The sequence below is a fragment of the Lycorma delicatula genome, chromosome 8 (assembly GCF_047948215.1).
Source record: "Lycorma delicatula isolate Av1 chromosome 8, ASM4794821v1, whole genome shotgun sequence".
Taxonomy (NCBI): Eukaryota; Metazoa; Arthropoda; class Insecta; order Hemiptera; family Fulgoridae; genus Lycorma; species Lycorma delicatula.
In genome coordinates this window covers 136203105-136223006 of record NC_134462.1, presented here as the reverse complement: position 1 = coordinate 136223006, position 19902 = coordinate 136203105, and the positions used below count along the sequence as shown (strand labels likewise).

Genomic DNA, 19902 nt, shown 5'->3' with positions numbered 1-19902 from the left:
AACATTATTATCGCTATCACCATTATATGGATTTCTATTGAATAGTAGCCGTAATCAAACTGGTTGGCTACCTTCCGATTACATGTAGAGGGGGAAGAGCAAGGACGAGTTTATGTATTATCGTTGACTTGAACATTCCCTCTTTTGTTACTGCTGGGACATCTTAATTTTTTGTTTTCGTCCTTATGTTATTTAAACTACTTTACCAGAAAAAAAAAGCCATTTATTTCACTTGATTTTTTAAATTATTCTTATCGTTAAATATACGCGAAAACTATTCATAATTATGTCAAAAATAAGATTATGTCAAAGAAAGACATAATCTTATAAACTTAATTAAGACCAATAAATACGAGATCTACTTTATAGCGTGCAGCGGAGTGCTAGTGACTCTGCTTCTCATCTAGAAAGCTATCATTTCGAATCCCTGTTCATCAGGCTTGGCATTTTTCTCATGCTACAAAACCAAATCAACATTAAACAAAGAAAAAACCAATTAAACAAAAATATAATTAATTAGGTGTCACCTCCCTTTAATAGCATATTGTAACTATACTATAGAGATATAAAGAGGAAGAGAGTTTTTTGTCTGAAATGTACAAAAAACTACCCAATCTATTGCTACTAAATTTTTTTTACTCGTGTTTCCTGGCATAACTGCAAAGGTTTTTGAATATATTTCATCTTATAAAAAAAAATATATAGTATGTAGTAATGGAGGTTTGACAGTTGAAGCAAAAACTTTAAATAATTAAATTAATGAATTTTGAACTGTGAGTATCTATCACTGTGTGAGATGGGTTTGAACTGAATGATTATGAATGTCTAAAAAACAATTTCTAGATGTTTTGAAATTTCAAGTATTAAGGGTTAAAATGGATTTTTGAATTTTTTTGAAGCCCTGTTGTTTTCCCAAAGGAATTATTTCAAAGGTGATATTTCTGTTACTATTCTTCTTTAATTCGTTTCCACTTTTGCAATTTTCTGTTAGCATGGCAGCTAAGTAACTGTACTGTGTTACTTATTCAATTTGTCCTTCTTTATTTGAGAATATGATACATCGTTTCCTACCATCATTACTTTTGTTTTCCTTACATTCATTTTCATTCCAAATTTTTTCATAGTTTCTTGTAATCATATGGATATCTAACCTGAATTAATGCAGAACCCTTTCATTATGTCTATCTCCAAACTTCATTATTGTCAGTGAAATATTTAAGAAGCATCTATTTCCTTTTAGATATCTATAAATTTTTGCTCTTTTCTGATCTCTCTTTTTTTGCATTTCTACTGATTCTTCTCCTCTCATGATATTTCTAAGCCGGTTAGCTTTGCTTTCTGAATTGTTCTGATTAATCTTCTATTCTCAATCACTCTCCTCATTTGTCACTTTGTCTTTTCTTTTTCATCCTTCTAGTGTCCATGTTTATATATCTGTACAGAAGTACACTCACTTCAAATGTAACATTTCATAAAATATTTTTTTAAATCTAATGTCATCTGACTACATAACTTTCATTCTTAGTAATTGCTATTCTTGCTTGATAATTTATTTTCACCTTTGGTCTCATTTGCTTACACAAACATTCCTAAGTGTCTTCTATTTTGAAATCTTCTGTTGCATATTTGGTGCTTGATCTCCTAAAAAAACCTGTCACCTGCAAAATCTTATGCCATCTGTTCTCTTTTCTCCTACATTGATTCCTTCATCTTCTTGAACATTTTTGATCTTATTTTCAACAAATATATTAAACAATGTTGATGATAAGTATCCCAACCTTTCTTTACTTCTTTTCCTAGACAAAACTACTCAGTTGTACCACCTTTTATTTTCATTTCTATCTTTCCAATTGATTCTTTGCTTCTTAATATGTTCATTAGTTTATCCCATTTGACCTCATCAGATGCTTTTTCCATATCTATAAAAGATACACTTATTTCTTTACCTCTTTCTACAGAAAGAGGCATCTCACCAATAGTGAGATGCATCTCACCAATAGTCCTTATTAACCTAATTATATCCTATGTACCCGTTCCTTCCTGAATCCATGTTATGTAATTTTGAATCCATTCTCTAAACATTTGCTCTATTTTTACTCAGTCATTTGTTTGGAATTCGCAGATGAATTTTATGATTGCAAAATTAAGTTGATTGTACTGTAATTTTGATACTTTACATTATCATATTTTTCAGGGATCAGAATAATTGTTTTAAAAAATCTTCTGGTCACATCTCATTATAGATTAAATTACACTGTATTACAATCACTTATAATCCTTCTTCATTAAAACATTTAATCACTTCCATTGACAGCTCACCTGTTTCTTCAGCTTTTCCATCCATCATATGTTTTTATTGTTTGCATAATTTCCAGTTTTTGGATTGCTGTCCCTTCTTCACTGTTTTCCACTTCAACCTGATCTATGCAAAAATCATTTGGTTTTTTTCCATATACTTCTTCCATCTTTTAGGTACATATTCTTGTATTACACTTTGTCATTTCTCTTAAGTGCCTATACTCTTCCTCTACTTATTCTTTGTTACTGTTTTTATTATTTTATTATATTCTAGTTCACATTGTCCTTTCCTTTCTAACTCTTCTATATCTGAGCATTTATCTGCAAGCCATTTTTTCTTTTCTTAATGTATTATTCTTCTTAATTTATTGTTTAATTTCTTTATTGTTTGAAAATATTTATTTCGTATATACGTATCCTGCATAACTCAAAATTGATTAGCCGTGGGATGTTAAAATTTTGGATTTAGGACTGTTGTAACATATAGTTGTGCACCTCTCCTTTTGATTGCAATCAACTGAACCAAAAGAACTGAAAAATTAATATTTCAGCAATTGTGTAACTGTCCACTTTATTAAAGAATTGGAGGATTGTATCTCACTTTCAAATAAAATAAGTTTAAATGAACTGAAGCAAAAACTGTGTTTATATCATTTTATTAGGCGTACAAAGAAGTCATGTGGTATCCACATCAGATTGTTTTTTTTTTTTGTTTTAGGGCCATCAATTACTGTGGTCATTAGCAATAAACACAAGATGATAAGGGTGTAATGGCTTCTTACACTTAAAAAGACACACTATAATTTTCACATTAAAAACACTTCAAAATACAATGCACTTTAAAACACTCAAACCATTTCTAATAAAATGTTGTCAAAAAGTATGAAAAAATTAACATTAAATCACAAAATTAAGTTAAATCACATAAGAACTAATTTCTTAATTTCTGTCTCCTAGGTTTCCCCTTAGGCCATCCTTTTCTTCATTTTCCTGAAGGTCTGGATGTTGAATTCCAGGTTGTCTAAGGCTTCTGAAATTGGTCCTTCTGATCCTCTGCAGTAAATCACAGTGGATTTCCTACTTCATCTTCATCTATTGATAAGCAATAAGTTCAAGATTTTGAGGCAGATCAGTAATAAACAATAAGATTAGAATATTACAAAAATTTTTCAGTATTTTTAAAAACTTGCTTTATACTATTTAATCATACTTTAATCAAATTATTTTCATACGTTGCATGAATTTAATTAGTAGGCTAATCAGAATTTCAAAAGATAACATTATATATTGAAGCCTCATATAGCTGTTTTGCAGATTTTGCAATTTTTTACAACCGCACCCTTAATTTACCCCCGTGCAGGGGGATGTTTGCAAATGTAATGGTGGAATATTGTATTGTCACCCCACCTCAGTAACTGTGCAAAATTTCATCAATCTCAGCAACGTCAGGACATATGTTAAATTAAGGATGCAATATTTGAGGACAAATATAAAAAATAAACATTGTGAGTTAAAGAAAAGCAAGCAAAATGACTGAATACTCTTCTGTGACACTATGCATTTTAAAATAGAGACATTCATATTCTTCAACAGATGATATTGCAACGCCCTGTTTTTTGTTGTAAGGTGTGACTATAATCAATAGTAAGCAGTTCCTTTGATGCCATAGCAAGTAGATTTTTCAACATTAAAAAATGTGGAATTAAATTGAATGCTTTGCTGAAAATGCAAAAAAAAATTAATGGGATCTTTGTTATCTATACAATTTTACTATATTTTAAAAATTAGTAAACGGATTTGTCAGTGGAGAACATTTCCTAAATTTACTGAAAGTTTGTCAGTATATTATGCTTTCCAAGATATGTTTAAAATTTATTTTCATGATTTTTCAAATACTTTAGAAAATATGGAAGTAGAAAAATTGGCCTATAAATTTCTAAATTAAGTATAGAACTTTGCTTAACCTTTGCATTACCAAGCGGGGTATTCTGACTACCCCAGATTGATTATTTCCCTAAAATAATTTTATCTAAAGAGATACATAATTGTGGTTTCATGACTTTGTCCTAAAATGATTGAAATTGTATTGACACTCAATGAATACAAAATGGTGACTGACCCATTTTTTTTGTTTTTATAGTTATTATTGATGGGATATATTGGTGAGATTGTGAAACTATCCTGCTTGGTATGAAGTGTCTTATCTTCTTATTTGTCAAAAATGAAGGTTTTACAAAATATTTGTCTCATTCATCTTCATTATTTAATTTTTCCACTGGTTGGTACCCTGCGTTCCAATAAGAAAGAAATTCTGAAGGAATTTTTGCCCGACAGAAAGAAGTTCATTCTTCAATGTTTGGTTTCATAAATGACTTGACTGTAGTTTCCTGTGTTCCAAATGGGGCAAGTTACTAAGATGTTTCATGGAGATGGTAGATATTGCAGCACTGAATGCAGATATTCTGTATACACAAAGATTTCCTAAGTGGCAGGAGAATAATCGTAGCCGACAGAAACTCTTCATGACTGAGCTGGCATTTGGACTCAGCAAAGGCAACATGGAGGAAAGAGCTAGAAATATCAGTGGTCTTCATAACGATGTACAAGATACACTGAAAGCATGTGGTATTGAAATTCCAACAGCAATGATCCAACCCCAGAGTTCCAAGTTACCAACACCACAGCAATGACAAGATTGCAAGAGCAACAAAAATTGTAAAACAAGACTATGTTGTGTAATGCACAAGAAGCTTGTTTGTAATACACACAGACAAAAAACTGTTATTGTAAAGTGTATGTTGTGCAAAAATATGCCTGAATGAACAGTTCAAAAATGTAATTTGTTATTTTGAGGCCAAGTACTAGTTTACTGCAATGACAGCCAAAATGTAAACATTTTTAATTTTACAGGTGTCCAATATTGAATTTATCTTGAAAAAAATTAATGATATAAACTTTGCATCTGTATTCAGTTTAAAAACTTTTAATAATTTGAAAAACTGTATTTCAGCACTAAATAAAGCTATTCATTGAAAATAACAGAATTTAAAAACAAATATTACATTAAATCACAAAACTGTATTGGAGTAGTCAAAATACCCTGCTTGGCAAAATAAAGCTGTCAAAAAGCTTGTCATCAGGAAGGTTAAGGAGGGGAATAACAAAGGAAGTATTAAGGTTCCTAGGAAATACTCTAGTGTTAAAAAATTGTAAGAGGAACAAGAATAGCATCTATTACTTATTTTAAAATATTAGCAGGAATTTCATCAATACCCACTAAATGTTTATTTTTTATATTTAAAATACAAGTTTTAATTTACTGTGTATCAACAGTAAATAAACATTTTGATTCATCAACAAAGCCATTGGAGTTGAATGGCTTTGTTTGAAATGGATTAATATTATTATTACTTAAAATTGCTGAAAAGAATTTATTAAATAGCTCTGTAACAAGAACATGGGATGAGATACAGAAATTGAATTCTTTGTATTTTTTGTTAGAAGTTATCTTAATCTGTTTTATTTCCCAAATCTTCATTCGCTTTTGATGACTCACTATAAAGTTATTGTTTGAATTAGATACAGTTATTTTATATTTTAGTTTTAGAAATAACGTTAGCACATATATATATAATTTTTTTTTTTTTTTTAATTTGTCATATAATTTTGGTAGTTATCAGGCAAATTATGTTTTAAAAAATTATATTCATTGAGATTTTTGGAGGTATGATGTATTTACAACTTTGTTTATTGTTCATTATTTATGAATTCGTAACCATGAAATTATAACAAAATGTAGGCCAGTTTATTCAGTTAATACTGATTCAGAAACGACAACGTATAAATCTCAGTTACATCATTGCTTATCAATTCTCATGGTTGTTTCATAAGTACCTATTACCACTTCTAGATACAATTACTAGATAAGTAAAAGGGTTGATTATAATATGGATGATGAGATTATTACATGTTGAAATATATTATGACTTTCATTAAATACTAAGTTTCAGTTTGTTACAATTTTCTAACAAATTTTATGATTAGCAGATTTAAAGTTTTTCTTATATGGTTACGTCTTTGATAAAACAGAAGTATTAAACGCCGTTCGCTCAACTGTGTGAAAAGTGTTGCCAACATGATCTTAAAATTGCATTCAGTTTTTAATAACTATTATTTTTTTTCATTCGGAAACAAATTTAGAACGAATCGAAAAATGTATATTTCTGCACACAATACTCAAATATAAAAATGAAACGATTGCTTCCATTTGTCATATAGTATGATTCTCGTTCTCGTTCTGTTGATCAGATGTACATTGATAATGAGCGCATGATCAAGAGATAAAATTTGTAAATACTTTTCTAAAATAAAATTTCAGCATGAATAGATTATACGGAAAAACAATCTTCCTATTGGTATACCTGAGTAATAAAAACAACTTTCTGGCTGCTTGAAACAGGCAGCAACAAGTGTACTTTTATGGAAAATTAGGTTTAGTTTCTGCCTTGGGGTTGACAGAGTTTGACATTGTAATAATGTTTTTGTGATTGTGGGGTATTGGGAATGATAGTGTTTAAAATTTTTTTACAAGTTCATTTAATGCTTAAGAATTTTGTTGTGTACGGGCAGGCATAGACCTACCTTTTTAACATTAATGTTAAGCCATTCGAGCTTTATTTTACGTAATTCTTTTCGTTTCTTCAGACGAAAGTAAAATTCCAGGTTTTTATTAGGAATGGGCTTTGATGTAACGAGATTTAAAGGAGAAGTTGATGAGGAGTTGGTTTGTCCAATATGTTCTGGAGTCCTAGAAGATCCATTGCAGGTTAGTTTTTCTTTTTTTAAAACCACACAAAATCCATCGAACTATTATTATGTGATGCTGAAATTGTTTTAGTTTTGTAATATTCCCCACTGTAAACATTGTTATTTATAATTTCCAGATATTAATTTTTCAAAACTTATTTATGATAATTGCCTTATTTAGATAAGTAATAAGCAGTTACATAAATTATATTTGTCTAAGTTTAGAGCTTATAATACAAAATTTATAATTGTTTCAGCATCTTGTTAATTAGCATCTTCTAATACTATATTATATTATATTTGTCTAAGTTTAGAGCTTATAATACAAAATTTATAATTGTTTCAGCATCTTGTTAATCAGGCCAAATTATATAATAATTTGGCCTGATTGTTAAGTTAATATAAATCGTAATATCAACTTGGCTAATTTTGTGAATGTATTTGTATGTATAGCATTCAGTGCGTTGTTTTTTTTTTGTCATTAAATCTAACTTTATTTTTACTATTGTCAATGTATGAAGTCACATTTTATTTTCATAGCATTTTAATTATTGTAGTTTTTAATAAATCGCTAATTAGGTCTTGTTTCTCTTAGATATAAACTGTGAGGGATGTTGAATATCTGGATAAATTCTGGTAAATAAACCTGTATTCTGTTTAATGAACATCTATAGTTACAACAAAATGCCCAGTGGTTTGATGTATAGTGATTTCATTTTTGTTACCTATGTTTTATCAGTGTGTTCAATGAACACTTTTTATTGTAAAAGATGGACAGAGTGCTGTAAGTGAAAAGTGTCAGTTTGTTGGTTTAAACCTAGCTCTGACAAATGTCTCAGTGCAACTTAATATTGTACCATAAGACATAGGGTGACACTATAATGTTATGTCATCTATTTTTATTTTGCTCCATATCTCATACGTAACTGTAGATTGCAGCACATAGTGTAATATTCAAGGAAACATTTCAGATTTAACAAATATTGTAAAATATGATGATTTGTGTTATAAAATTTACATTTTTTGTTTTTAAAATAATCATAGTTAATAGAGGTTATGCTTAGCTCACACTGTACTTTAATTTGATAGTCATTTGTGTTTTGAGTTTTTTTCTTATTGTGCATTCTTTAATTTTTTTAGTTGTTTATCCATAAATGTATTTTTGTTGTGAATTCATTAAAAAGATCTATTGGGTAGATTTTGGAGTCAGACTCTGTGAAACTAAGGATAATGATGAAGATTCCTGTCCATTCAAGCATTACCATTTGTCATAAACAGAATTTGTTTATAATGATAGTAATAATTAATGATTATGTAAGTGAATAAAAAAATATTCAACTCAGATTGCTTATCCAAAACATAATTTATAATTTTAGGTTAGAAATGGCAAAGATTATTTTTGAAAGTAACCAAATGATGATTTCTAGTGTTGATGAGAAGAATGTAAATTTTTAAATGTGATAAATATTAGGAAAGTGAACACTTTTTGTTATACATTTGTTGTTTATAAATATAGATAAATGAATAACTAATTTTTATAGGCAAAATTTTTTTATGTGAGCTCAAACTAATTTATTTTTTTTTAAAGTCAAAAGTATTTCATTCAGCACCAATTCTTCAAGATAAATTAAGGTAAGACTTGTTTTTAATTTAAGATTTATATTTTTCACTTTATTTTACAGTATGTTGCATTTATATGAACAATTTATTTTTAAAACCACAAAAACATTTTTAACATTTGTCTGCTAGTTACAACATTAATATTTATATGCGTTGTCAGAGCTAGATTTAATTCACATCTTTTGTCTGATAATATAAGTGCATGATTGTATACATACATTCACATGCACATTTGTGGAAATTTATGAGTTTACCTTTATATTTTCTATTTATCACATTTTAGGCTCCTTCATGTGAACATGCGTTCTGTAGAGCTTGTATTCAGGAATGGATTTCACGCCAACCTACTTGCCCAGTAGATAGACAAACAATTACATCGGCACAGTTAAGGCCTGTGCCACGAATATTACGGAATCTTTTATCTAGGTAATGAATTTTTATTAGCAGAGTAGCAAGTAATATTTAAACACTTTTGTCTGTATTTATACTTTATTTAATAAGTTCTTTTCTGAAACATATTTTTCTTCTGGTATAAAATCCATCTGACAACATTAAAATTTTTTGGAACCAGGGTATTTCGGACTGTAACAATCATCTGTCTCCTTCCCAGTAGATTCTAGAAATTGTAGCACCCACCTTTTTCTAGGTTTGCTAAATTTAAATTGTAATTGCAGTCAGACCCACATAATCAACAAGATTATTCTTTCTTAGTTTTAAACTTATAAATTTTAAATTAAAGTAATTAAGTAAATACTTAACCCTGTTCTTATCTTAACTTGACCAACCTTTGACTATCCTTTAAAACCTCATTTTCAACAGTGTATTCGTTTTCTTTCTCATTATCCAGGCTTTGCTTATAAATGTTCTTCAATATTTTTAACTAAGAGAAAGAAGTAAGTGGTTAATTTTATTAGATTCCGCTAAAATATACCACATTATTTTTTTTTCTATAAGTTTATTTATAAAGCAAAGTGAATGTGTATAAGTTGACAATTCACTGCCCAATTTGACCACAACCCTGGATCTGACAGCGAAAGCCAGTAAACCTCCTCTTGCTTACTATCACTTATCCAGTTACTTTGTATTCCAAGCTTGTATTAAAGTATGTCAGTAGCTACATATTATACTCTGTATCTTTTTCTTGAGTATTCTACTATAACAATTCAGTAACAATGTGGTAAATTATTGTAATTATGTGTAAGTATACATTCCAAAAGCTCAAGGTAATAAACAAAGCAGAAGAAACTGAGAGAAGATTGCTGGTCATATAGGCCAGTGAAAGTTGCATTCATAACTAGCAAAAATGAAATCTTTGCTTCTGAAAAACAGTGATTCCATCAAGCATTTTATGGAGGGAAATTTAAGTTTCCACAAAAACTTAATGAACGTTTTTTGACAATTGCAGTATAAATTCACAATCTAATCAGAAGTATATCAACTGGAAGCTATGAGAATTGCATAAAACATTTCAGGACTACTCTGATGGTAATGGAAGTTAATATGATGTTTCAAAAGAAATTCATTACCCATTAAGAAAACAATTATTGTACAGGATCTTCCTATCTTATAAAAAGAAAAAGTAATCCATTGGTATGTCATAGATTTGTAGGAGCAGCGGTTTGCACGTGCTGACTAAAATCAGTAATGAAGATCAATATCTGCATTTTGAAATGCCATCAAAAATAGGAATCAACAAAAAAGTGTTATAACACTTTTGTGTGAGAAATCATCATTCTACTTTCATTCTTTGCTTCATGGTGGATGATAGTAAATTGCCACTGTATGACATTTAAAAAAAAACAACTATCAAGAACAAAAATATCCATAGTATTTATTAGGGATAGTGAATCAGTTTGGTTGGAGAATTTTATCATTCTGTAATGGATTGTACAGGTCTGGAAAAAATGGAGTATAGCTGAATAAAAGAAACATACTGATTATTGATGGTTTTCACAAACACATTAAAAATAATGTGATGTAAGAGTAGCAGTGCTGGAATATGGTTCAAATAGCAATACTGGGAGGTTTAATATCAGTGCTACAACCCTTAGATACTTCTTCTTTCTTTTTCCTGTTTAGCCTCCGGTAACTATTGTTTAGATAATTCTTCAGAGGATGATATGTATGAGTGTAAATGAAGTGTAGTCTTGTACATTCTCAGTTCGACCATTCCTGAGATGTGTGGCTAATTGAAACCCACCACCAAAGAACATCGGTATCCACGATCTAGTATTCAAATTCGTGTAAAAATAATTGGCTTTACTAGGACTTGAACGCTGTAACTCTCGACTTCCAAATCAGCTGATTTGGGAAGACTCATTAACCACTAGACCAAGCTGGTGGGTAACCCTTAGATACTAGTATTAATAATGTATACTAGGCTCCTGTAAAAGGTAATATATTTTGCAAATAGCAGAGGAGAACATCTTATATACTTTTATACACCCTTTCAGGAAAAAAAAATTGGCCAAATATTGAAATGATCTATAATGGATTAAACTTCCTAGGCATAGGTTTTACCAGATTTCATAATGAAAAACTTTTTTAAATGTGGCATTGTAAATATACTTAGCTTAAAGGACGATACTCATTGGAACAAAATTTTAGACACGTATTCTTATTGCAATAACGATGTTAATGTCAAAGACGATTAGTTACGTAATCAGTCGTATACTGTAATTATGTATTCCTTATTTTTCGTGGTTTAGTGTGATGAATTAATTATGATACTGAAAGTTGTGAGGTTTTTTAACATGTAATTAGATTTATAAGTTTTTATGTTAAGATTTTTTTTCCAGTGCTACACAAAATCATATGTCCAATACAATTGATTAAATACAGTATTAATTTTTATTTAAAATATAGTAACATTTTCATAGTAATTGTGTATTATTATAGTTCAGTATTCTTATTTTATTTGTGTTTGTAGTCGTATTTTTATGTAACATTTTTTTTACAAAATGTAAGGTATTTCCTTTTAGGGAAAAATTTAATTTATTTAACATTTTATTTTCCATTAATAACTTTTGACATTGATAAAATGTCCGTAGAATTAAAATTTTGTTCTGTTTGTTTCTAGTATTAATTGTGTTGTATAATTTCTTAGTAAGACATCAAAAACTGTTGTAGATCGATATTGATGCATTGTCTGTAATTGATGTGATAAAGACTAGCAATGTAAACATTATGTTGATTAGTCATTATTCAAAAAAAATTGGGACAGCGTATGAAGGTAGTCTTAAGTCTTAAACATGTTTTATTATGAGAAAGCACTAGTTTAAAAAGAAATAATAATGGTGATGGCATTGTTGAAGATGATATTACATTTCTTATGACTTAATTATAAATCTTTGTTTTAAAATTCTAATTATTTTATATATTTAATTATAAATTATAAAGTTGTTGTAATGAGTGATTACACTCATTACAACAACTTATTAGGATCCTAACTTAAGGTAGGATCAGACTTTTTAACTTATCTCCAAAAAAAAACAACTTTAACAAAAATCAGGTTGAGCCTCCACGAAGTACGCCTGGATACATTTGGAACAAATAGAAGAAATTTGTTCAGTGAACTGAATCAAAAAACTTCATTTATCAATTCATACCCCACTATCACCTCACTAGTTCACACCTAGCATTTTAACTCAGGATCTAGTCCCACCACAGGTGACTCCCTGATAGTCATCCCAACCCTGTAGTGGGAAGACACCCCCGCTATGTGACGTTAACCGGTTACCACACCGTCCCCTCCATTCCAAGCCCTGAGGGGCTTTACTGGAGGTCATCTTTAGACCCTGTAACTGATTACATCTCTCAGTCATCAGCCAGCCCTCGGTCGAGATGCCACCGATGTAAATGCCTCGGCAGAAATTTGCATCAGTAAAATACAAATCAAATTTTGCCTTCACGTAGGCCTCAAATGGACATCTTCACATCCAACCTAACATGATTCCCTCAAACTAATTAACCAAGGGTGCGGATGCATGAACCCTGCGCCTAGTTTAACTTTGAAAATGCTGTTAGTGACTGTGAATGCCTCAGAAAATTAACGAGTTGGAAGTTAAATCAATGCTACAATCATACCAATCAAAATTATGTTTTACGCAACATAGAAATTCAGACCTACACCCAAATAAGTCCACCAAATTAAGTCAAATAACAAGGGGAATGTAACTTAAATCTGGTCCGTGCAGGAGCTGGGGACAAACCCCGCACTCCCACTTGATCCCATCATGGAGTCTCGTGTGGCACAATCAGGGACCACGGCTGATGGAATGAAGCCACATCCTTGTCACACGGGCTACCATACCCTGGCAGCACGGTCACCCCCACATCGAATCACAAATAGTACTAATATAACCATAGCATGATGCCAGTGTGCCTATCTCCAATCAATCCAATGCCTAGGCTGGAACCCTAACCACCCAGGATCCTACTACGATGCAGTCAAATACCTCCCTCTGCAGATCTACACACTGCAAGGGCATGAAGAAAACCAGCCACTATAGACCACTCCTCACAGATTATCCAGTTAATATGTAGATCCAGAAAGGAATATATTATCTCAAGTACCCTAACAGCTTGTGAACGCACCTCATATCAGAGACAGACATAGAGGACGTGGTCCACTGTATATCATCAGTCCCACAATGCAGACATTGACTCAAATCCACCAAACGAAACCTAGCCAAACTCGCCTGAAAGGCATCATGCCCAGAGAGAAACTTTGTGATATACCAATTGGGGGAAACCCATCTAATTGCACCCAAATCAGACACTTTAGGAATTATACCATGCTTGTAGCAAGCTGTGGGGGATTCGCCCCACCCGACCTGCCAAGACGCAAGGCCCCGGTCTTCAATCTCTTGCTTTCATTCTGACTTCAATAGGTTATTTACCTTGGAAATGTAGGGTTCCTTACACTCATTAGCCAAAATATCTATTGGTTTGACTCCAGGTATGACACAGACTGCCTCCATCAAAACTGTTGTATAACCGTCTATAACAGCCAGTAAGAGGAGTCATTGGGCCCGCAGCAAAATGTCCACATATCACCTAAAAGCCAAGCAGTAAGCGCAGACAGGTGCAGCATATAGCATAATAGTCGTACTGACACTCTTGTAAAGGGTACGCATGGTATGGTAATTCAACCCCCAATTGGGATGAATGACTACGGATTTCATAAAAAACATTAGCAGCCTTTTTTGCTACATACTGTAGATGTTCCTTGAACCGAAAATTCTCATCAAGGATAACACCCAGGTACTTTTGAGCCGTAACGTACCGAATGGGGGAGACCAGCCATCCAAACCCGAATTCGTTGTGAGCCAATCGGCCCTTAAGCAACATCATTGTGGTTTTCTCTGTGATGAAAAACATTTTATGTTGGAGACTCCACAGCCGGAGTGTCTCACAATCCTGAGTAGCTCGGAACTCTACTTCGTTACGCAAATCCCCGTCAATCAGTAGCAGTGCGTCGTCAGCATAAACAATGACAATGGCAACCTCAAACACAACATGGAATCGAATACTATAATCCAAAGCAGGGGACTTAGAACACTGCGTGAGAACATCCTTTTGTTAAGGTCTTATGAACCTCCAAGCTGCCATCACGTAGGGAAATAGTTCAATGGCTGAAATAACTTGAGAGCACTTCTAATTTATATCATGTACACTTATGCTTCTGCAATTGAAACACTGCAGAGGGCCACCATAAGTTATTAGATATCCTGGATATTAACAGAAAGATCCCTAATACATACTTGCATAAACTAAAGGTAGCTCTATCCATCACCTTTAGTATGGCATCCTCAGTGCTCTTGCCCGGTCCTTCTCAAAAACCTCTCCAATCAGGCAAGAGCGTTAGTGGACAATAAGAAGAACAATAGTAGAATCTTTGTCGCCACCTTTGAACAACAATACCAAGTCTCCATGCTTCCAACAAAGAGCAACCTGTTATAAATTGTAGTTAGAGGACCAAGAACCTCAGTGATATTAGAAGATTGTAAGTCAGTTACGAAAACCACAACTTCCTGTCTGACACGCCAGTGGTATGAAACCTCACCCACCAGAGTGTCAACCGGGAGCAAATTATTCAGCAAAATATTAAGGACATGATCCTTATCAATTACCACACGCTTGTGGGTCGACAGAGCTGATAAGAGGACATCTTTCCTGCACTTATCCCCAAGGACTCTGTATACAATGCCCCAAGGTTCTCTACTTCCTTGCTCCTGAATGAAGGAACACCAGGAATTACTCTTGGAGGATCTGTATGCTATGAAAGTATCTAGCCTCATTCTGTGGTAATCTGCAGTTAGGACTTCACGCTGATTGGGTATCACCCTCTTGTTGCTCAGCCCTTCTGAGTCAATTCACAGACTGCTTCATTGCCGTCAGATTCCAAGACCACCAACCAGATATCAACCCCTTGATAGTCAGTCATGAAAGGTCTTTAAGGAATACCCCACCAGCTGAGCCAAGCTATACCAAAGTTCAGAGAAGGCAGCACTCAGATACGGTGGCTGCCACTTAGAAGATAACATGCTATCGGAAGCATTGGAATGTCCTAACACCGCACACATGAACAATACAAAATCAAACCAAAGCAAATCACCACCTACATTTCCACACACAATGTAAACACACTTATGCAGACTGGTAATAATAACCAACCTAATGGATCAACACAAAATTATCATTGGACCGCAGGGAATAAGAAACATCAACCAGGACGCCCTGGAATCTGAAGGATATAGGCTCTACACATTTGTACCTGGGAGAAGCGTGATAAAAAGTGTCCCACAGTTTGGAGCAGGCATTTTGGTAAGCCTCAAAATAATAAACTCCATACAAGAGTTTAAGTCACAATCCCTAAGAATCAATACTCACCCTAAAAGCATCTAATAAAATCTACACTATAATAAATGCCCATGCCCCCAAATTTCCAAAATATTGTAAAGAAACATGACGTTCTGGGACCTTCTTGACAAGGCCGTAAATAACATTCCCAAAAAAGAACTAATCTGAGACTTCAATGCTCAACTAGGCAGAGAAAGAAGATACTGCAACATCGTTAGAAAGTGGCCTGCCCAAAAGAGAACAAATGAAAATGAACAGAGACTCGCAGAGCTCAGCAGAAATCACAGCCTTATCTTAAAATCCAGAAATGTAAAACCTGGAAAAAAGAAAACCCTGACTGCACTAAAAGAGAATAAAAAGTAGATAATGTCTTCATGGACAAACACCACCACAAAAAATTCCACAACTTAAAAGTTCTCCAAGGTGTAGACACAGGATCAGATCACTATGTAGTCAGAATTAAATTCACTCTCCAAAGGAAGTAACGAAACCAGACCCCTAAAACTAAAAGAATAACAAACCCTACCCAACTAATTAAGAATGAAAATTATCAAAAAGTAACTGAAAAATAACAATCACTGATAAACTCAAAGACCTAGTTAAGAAATTGCAGAAGAATAGTGCCCAATAAAAACCCTCAGAAAAAGCATCAATGACGGAACAGTGAATGCGATGAAACAGTGGAGTAGAGACATAAAGTATGGCTATTATACTAATCCCAAAAATAAGGCCTTGTATTTAAAGCCGTCTTAATCTTTATCTAATCCTTTTTCAAAATTCTTCCCTTTCCTGGGGTAAACTGATTTTTTATCGACCAATCTTTAACTGCTTAGTGTTTATCTGTAGTCAGACTGTCACACAAACACAAGAAACATATATTTTGTAAAGCCATTCTGGAGACCGAGAAAGATGCCCTATTGCTTTCAGGCCAGCAATGATTTGCCATGGGTGTTCATCATACTTTATAGCTTTTAAAATTTTTGACATACTTTCATATGTTTCTTTCTTTCCTACAGCTCATGCTAACAGTATAGAAGAAAACCTATTCAAGTTATACAACAACACTGCTTTTAAGCCTCTTTTTGATGAGTGTGTAAGTAATAAGCGCCAGTTGTGAATAACATATTCAATGTCCAGTTCAGACATTAGCCCCCTAACATCATGGCAGGATCAAATTAAACCATTTCTTCTAAAGTATTTCAGTAAATTTTCATTTCGATTTCTATATACTGAAATTTTAGTATCCTTGTTTAATAAATTCCCTTTTTTCTAAATTCCATTCCAAGATGTGAACCTAAGAGTTCTGCATGTTTTGACAAATGCAAGTCATGAATTAGATTACTCAGTTATGCTTGTGTGATGAGGTGAGGTTCAGTATTTGATTCTTCTGGAATGTAATTAATATTTACTGAAGTTTAGGATTTATCAGTTGAGTCTTCTGGGAATCAGAAATTTCTTTCCAAGAAGCTGGAGCAATTGGAATCTGTAAATTAACACCATGAAGTACTGGTCTCATAACTGAACAAACTGCTTTTATTATTTGAATTGAAACCAGGAACATTTATTAAGCAAAAATAGCAGTCATCATAATGGTTAGTAGGCTGTCATCAAATCATAGGTACGCTAAAAGACAAATACTCTTTTTTTTCCTTTTAACCACTGGGTTAGTTTAATGTAGCACGTGATGCGTACCACATGTGAAGCCCAGGATTTATCTTGGTCTCCTGAGGGATAGTCAAAATAATGTTAGTAAGTAATTTTCAGCAGATTCGATACTGGTTTTCATTGACTTTTCATGGTGAATTTAACAAAAAATATTTAGAGAATTTTTACAAGCCCGATTTTTATTCAATGTAAAATTCAAAATGTTTCAATGAATGAAAGTAAACTGAAATATTACAGAAAAACTTAAATAATTAAGTTTTAATTATAAATAGGTTTTATTATTAATTCAAAAATATTAATTACTTAAAATTCTTCATAAAATTGTTTCACCATGGAGTGCAATAAACACAGTGCAAAGCACACATACACACACAACTTAACAAATATTGATGTTCAATAAAGTAAAGCCAAAAGTTGTTCTGTCATAAAAATCTTTCGCTAAATTTATGGTATCACGTAAGAAACAATCTTTGTAATGTGTGTATGATAAAACCAGCACCAAAACTAAAGAACAAAGGAAGTCATACCAAGACTTCAACTTATACTGAAAAAAATTTAATCACCAGTGATATCTGGCTTGACATAAAATGACATCATTTGACTGTTATATATCAAATATAGTCTACAGCATACATCACAATATAAATCGGATATGAATAAGCAAATATACAGACATACTAACTTATTTGTATTGTTTGTTCCACAAATGATGGAACAAATAAATTTAAGGGGTTGTAACTTAAGAACATTTTGTGATGGGTTATTTCGGATTACATATTCAGATTCAGCATATTTTATAAAACACTAACTCCCTTTTCAGTTCCAAATTTTATGTTACCATTGTAATGGATTACAACAGAAAAAGAAGTAGTTATCACCAGATGTGGTGATAACATTTGTAGACTTAAAGAAAGCGTCTGATTGCATTCACAGAGAATCCCTACTGAATTATCTGAGACTTCTCAGACTTTCAATTTAATAAACATGATAAAACTGACGCTCATAAACACGAAGTCAAATGAAATTCAGAGGCAAACTCTCAAAACCATTTGAGATCAAAACAGGACTGCACCAAGCCGATGGACTCACTGCTGCTATTCAACTGTGGTCTGGAAATAGTAATGAGGGAATGACCTAAAAAATGCCCTCAAAAAATAAAAATAGGTAAAACAAACAAACTGCCTTGGTTTTTCGTGGCAGTGCTAGCAAATGACGTCAATGAAGATGAAACACAGATACTAGAAATTCAAAAAACATTGAAAACATTAAATTGGCCTCAAAATATCATTCAAAAAGACAGAAATTATGCTCAAAAACCAGCACAATTAGTAGAAGTAAACATAAATTGTAATTGTAATAGTAGCCCAGTTTAAAAGTACCTTAGAGAAATAATAAAACTAAATGAAAATACCTCAGCTCAAAGCAAGAACAAACTAGCACAAAAATTAACCTTGTTCACCTACAATAAAAAATATTTATCCATAAATGCAGAAATAAGATAACTCAGTTATAAAATCAAAAGCCACATATCCAGCAGAAATACTTTTCCCCTTGAACAAACAATCAAAGACTGACAGCCTCCAGAAAATTGAAAGAAGAATTGGAAAAACCTGTATCAACAAAAAGTACCTGAAAGACAGGCAGTAGTGGACTGTCTAACAAAGTCATGTACGAAGAGTTAGAACCCATCCCTGATGCCCTGTGTAAGAGGAGAATAGGATTCTTTGGCCATATGAGGATGAAAAATTCAAGACTTCTATAACAGCTGGTACAGTACAATCTCGACTAGAAAAACACCAAGACAAGGATGCAGATGGATCAGAGAAATAAGAGAGGATCTGAAGGAAATTGACCTTACACCAGAGACAAGATGAAATTAAACAAAAACACACAAAAAAGAAACTCATACACAAACATTTTCAAAATCAGGAAGGCACAGAGATTGAAACATGAAAAAGTACTGGGAGGACTGCAAGGCCCAAACAGTCCCTTCGAAGAGACTTGGATAATGGACTGACTAAAGTTATCCTTTGCAGTCATAAAAAATAAAAATAAAAAATATGTAAAATATATTATAATAATTTTATATTTTTATTAGGCTTTTGTAGCAATTGTAGCAAGGCTTTTGTGTTTAGACAATAATTAAGAGAATTCATGTAAATTATCATAATTATAACCTAAATAAATATTATTTAATTAAAGTCTTTTTACTTGAACATATTTTCTAGAACTTTTTTCACTTTATTTAGTTCTCTTGTATGTAGCTCTATTACGTGTCTAAATATTTTTATCTACCAAGCATTTATTTGTTGCTTTATTTTCTTATTTTTGATTGTGACATACTTTAATTTTGTAATTATCTAAATACTTCTAATTACAATAAATTAAAATATGTGATTTTATGTATATGAGAGTCGAGTAATTAAGACAAATGGCAACAACAGAAAAATTATTTAATTGAATAAACTTAAACTGTCGCACATTCAGGTTGGCACCTCTGACATTGAAAATATCAGGTGTTGAAAAAAAAGTCCATCATTATATTTTTTGTTTAATTCAAAATATCACCTTCTCTTGAAACATGTACTGCGGAAGGAGTAGTGTGTTGTGATAGAATTTCTATTTTCTGAAGATTAAAATTGGCCAAAT

The 19902-nt window shown here is 32.2% G+C and overlaps 1 protein-coding gene across 1 annotated transcript in view; it reads left to right on the top strand.

The window, feature by feature from the left end:
- The first annotated feature begins 6634 nt into the window (after window positions 1-6634).
- The window catches only part of elgi (E3 ubiquitin-protein ligase NRDP1 elgi), a 38041-nt gene continuing 24773 nt past the window's right edge, over window positions 6635-19902 (top strand). The window contains exons 1-2 of the mRNA XM_075373516.1: window positions 6635-7123; window positions 9008-9150. Coding sequence (XP_075229631.1) covers window positions 7034-7123; window positions 9008-9150 — 233 coding nt within the window. The 5' untranslated portion in view covers window positions 6635-7033. The remainder of the gene's footprint in view (window positions 7124-9007; window positions 9151-19902) is intronic.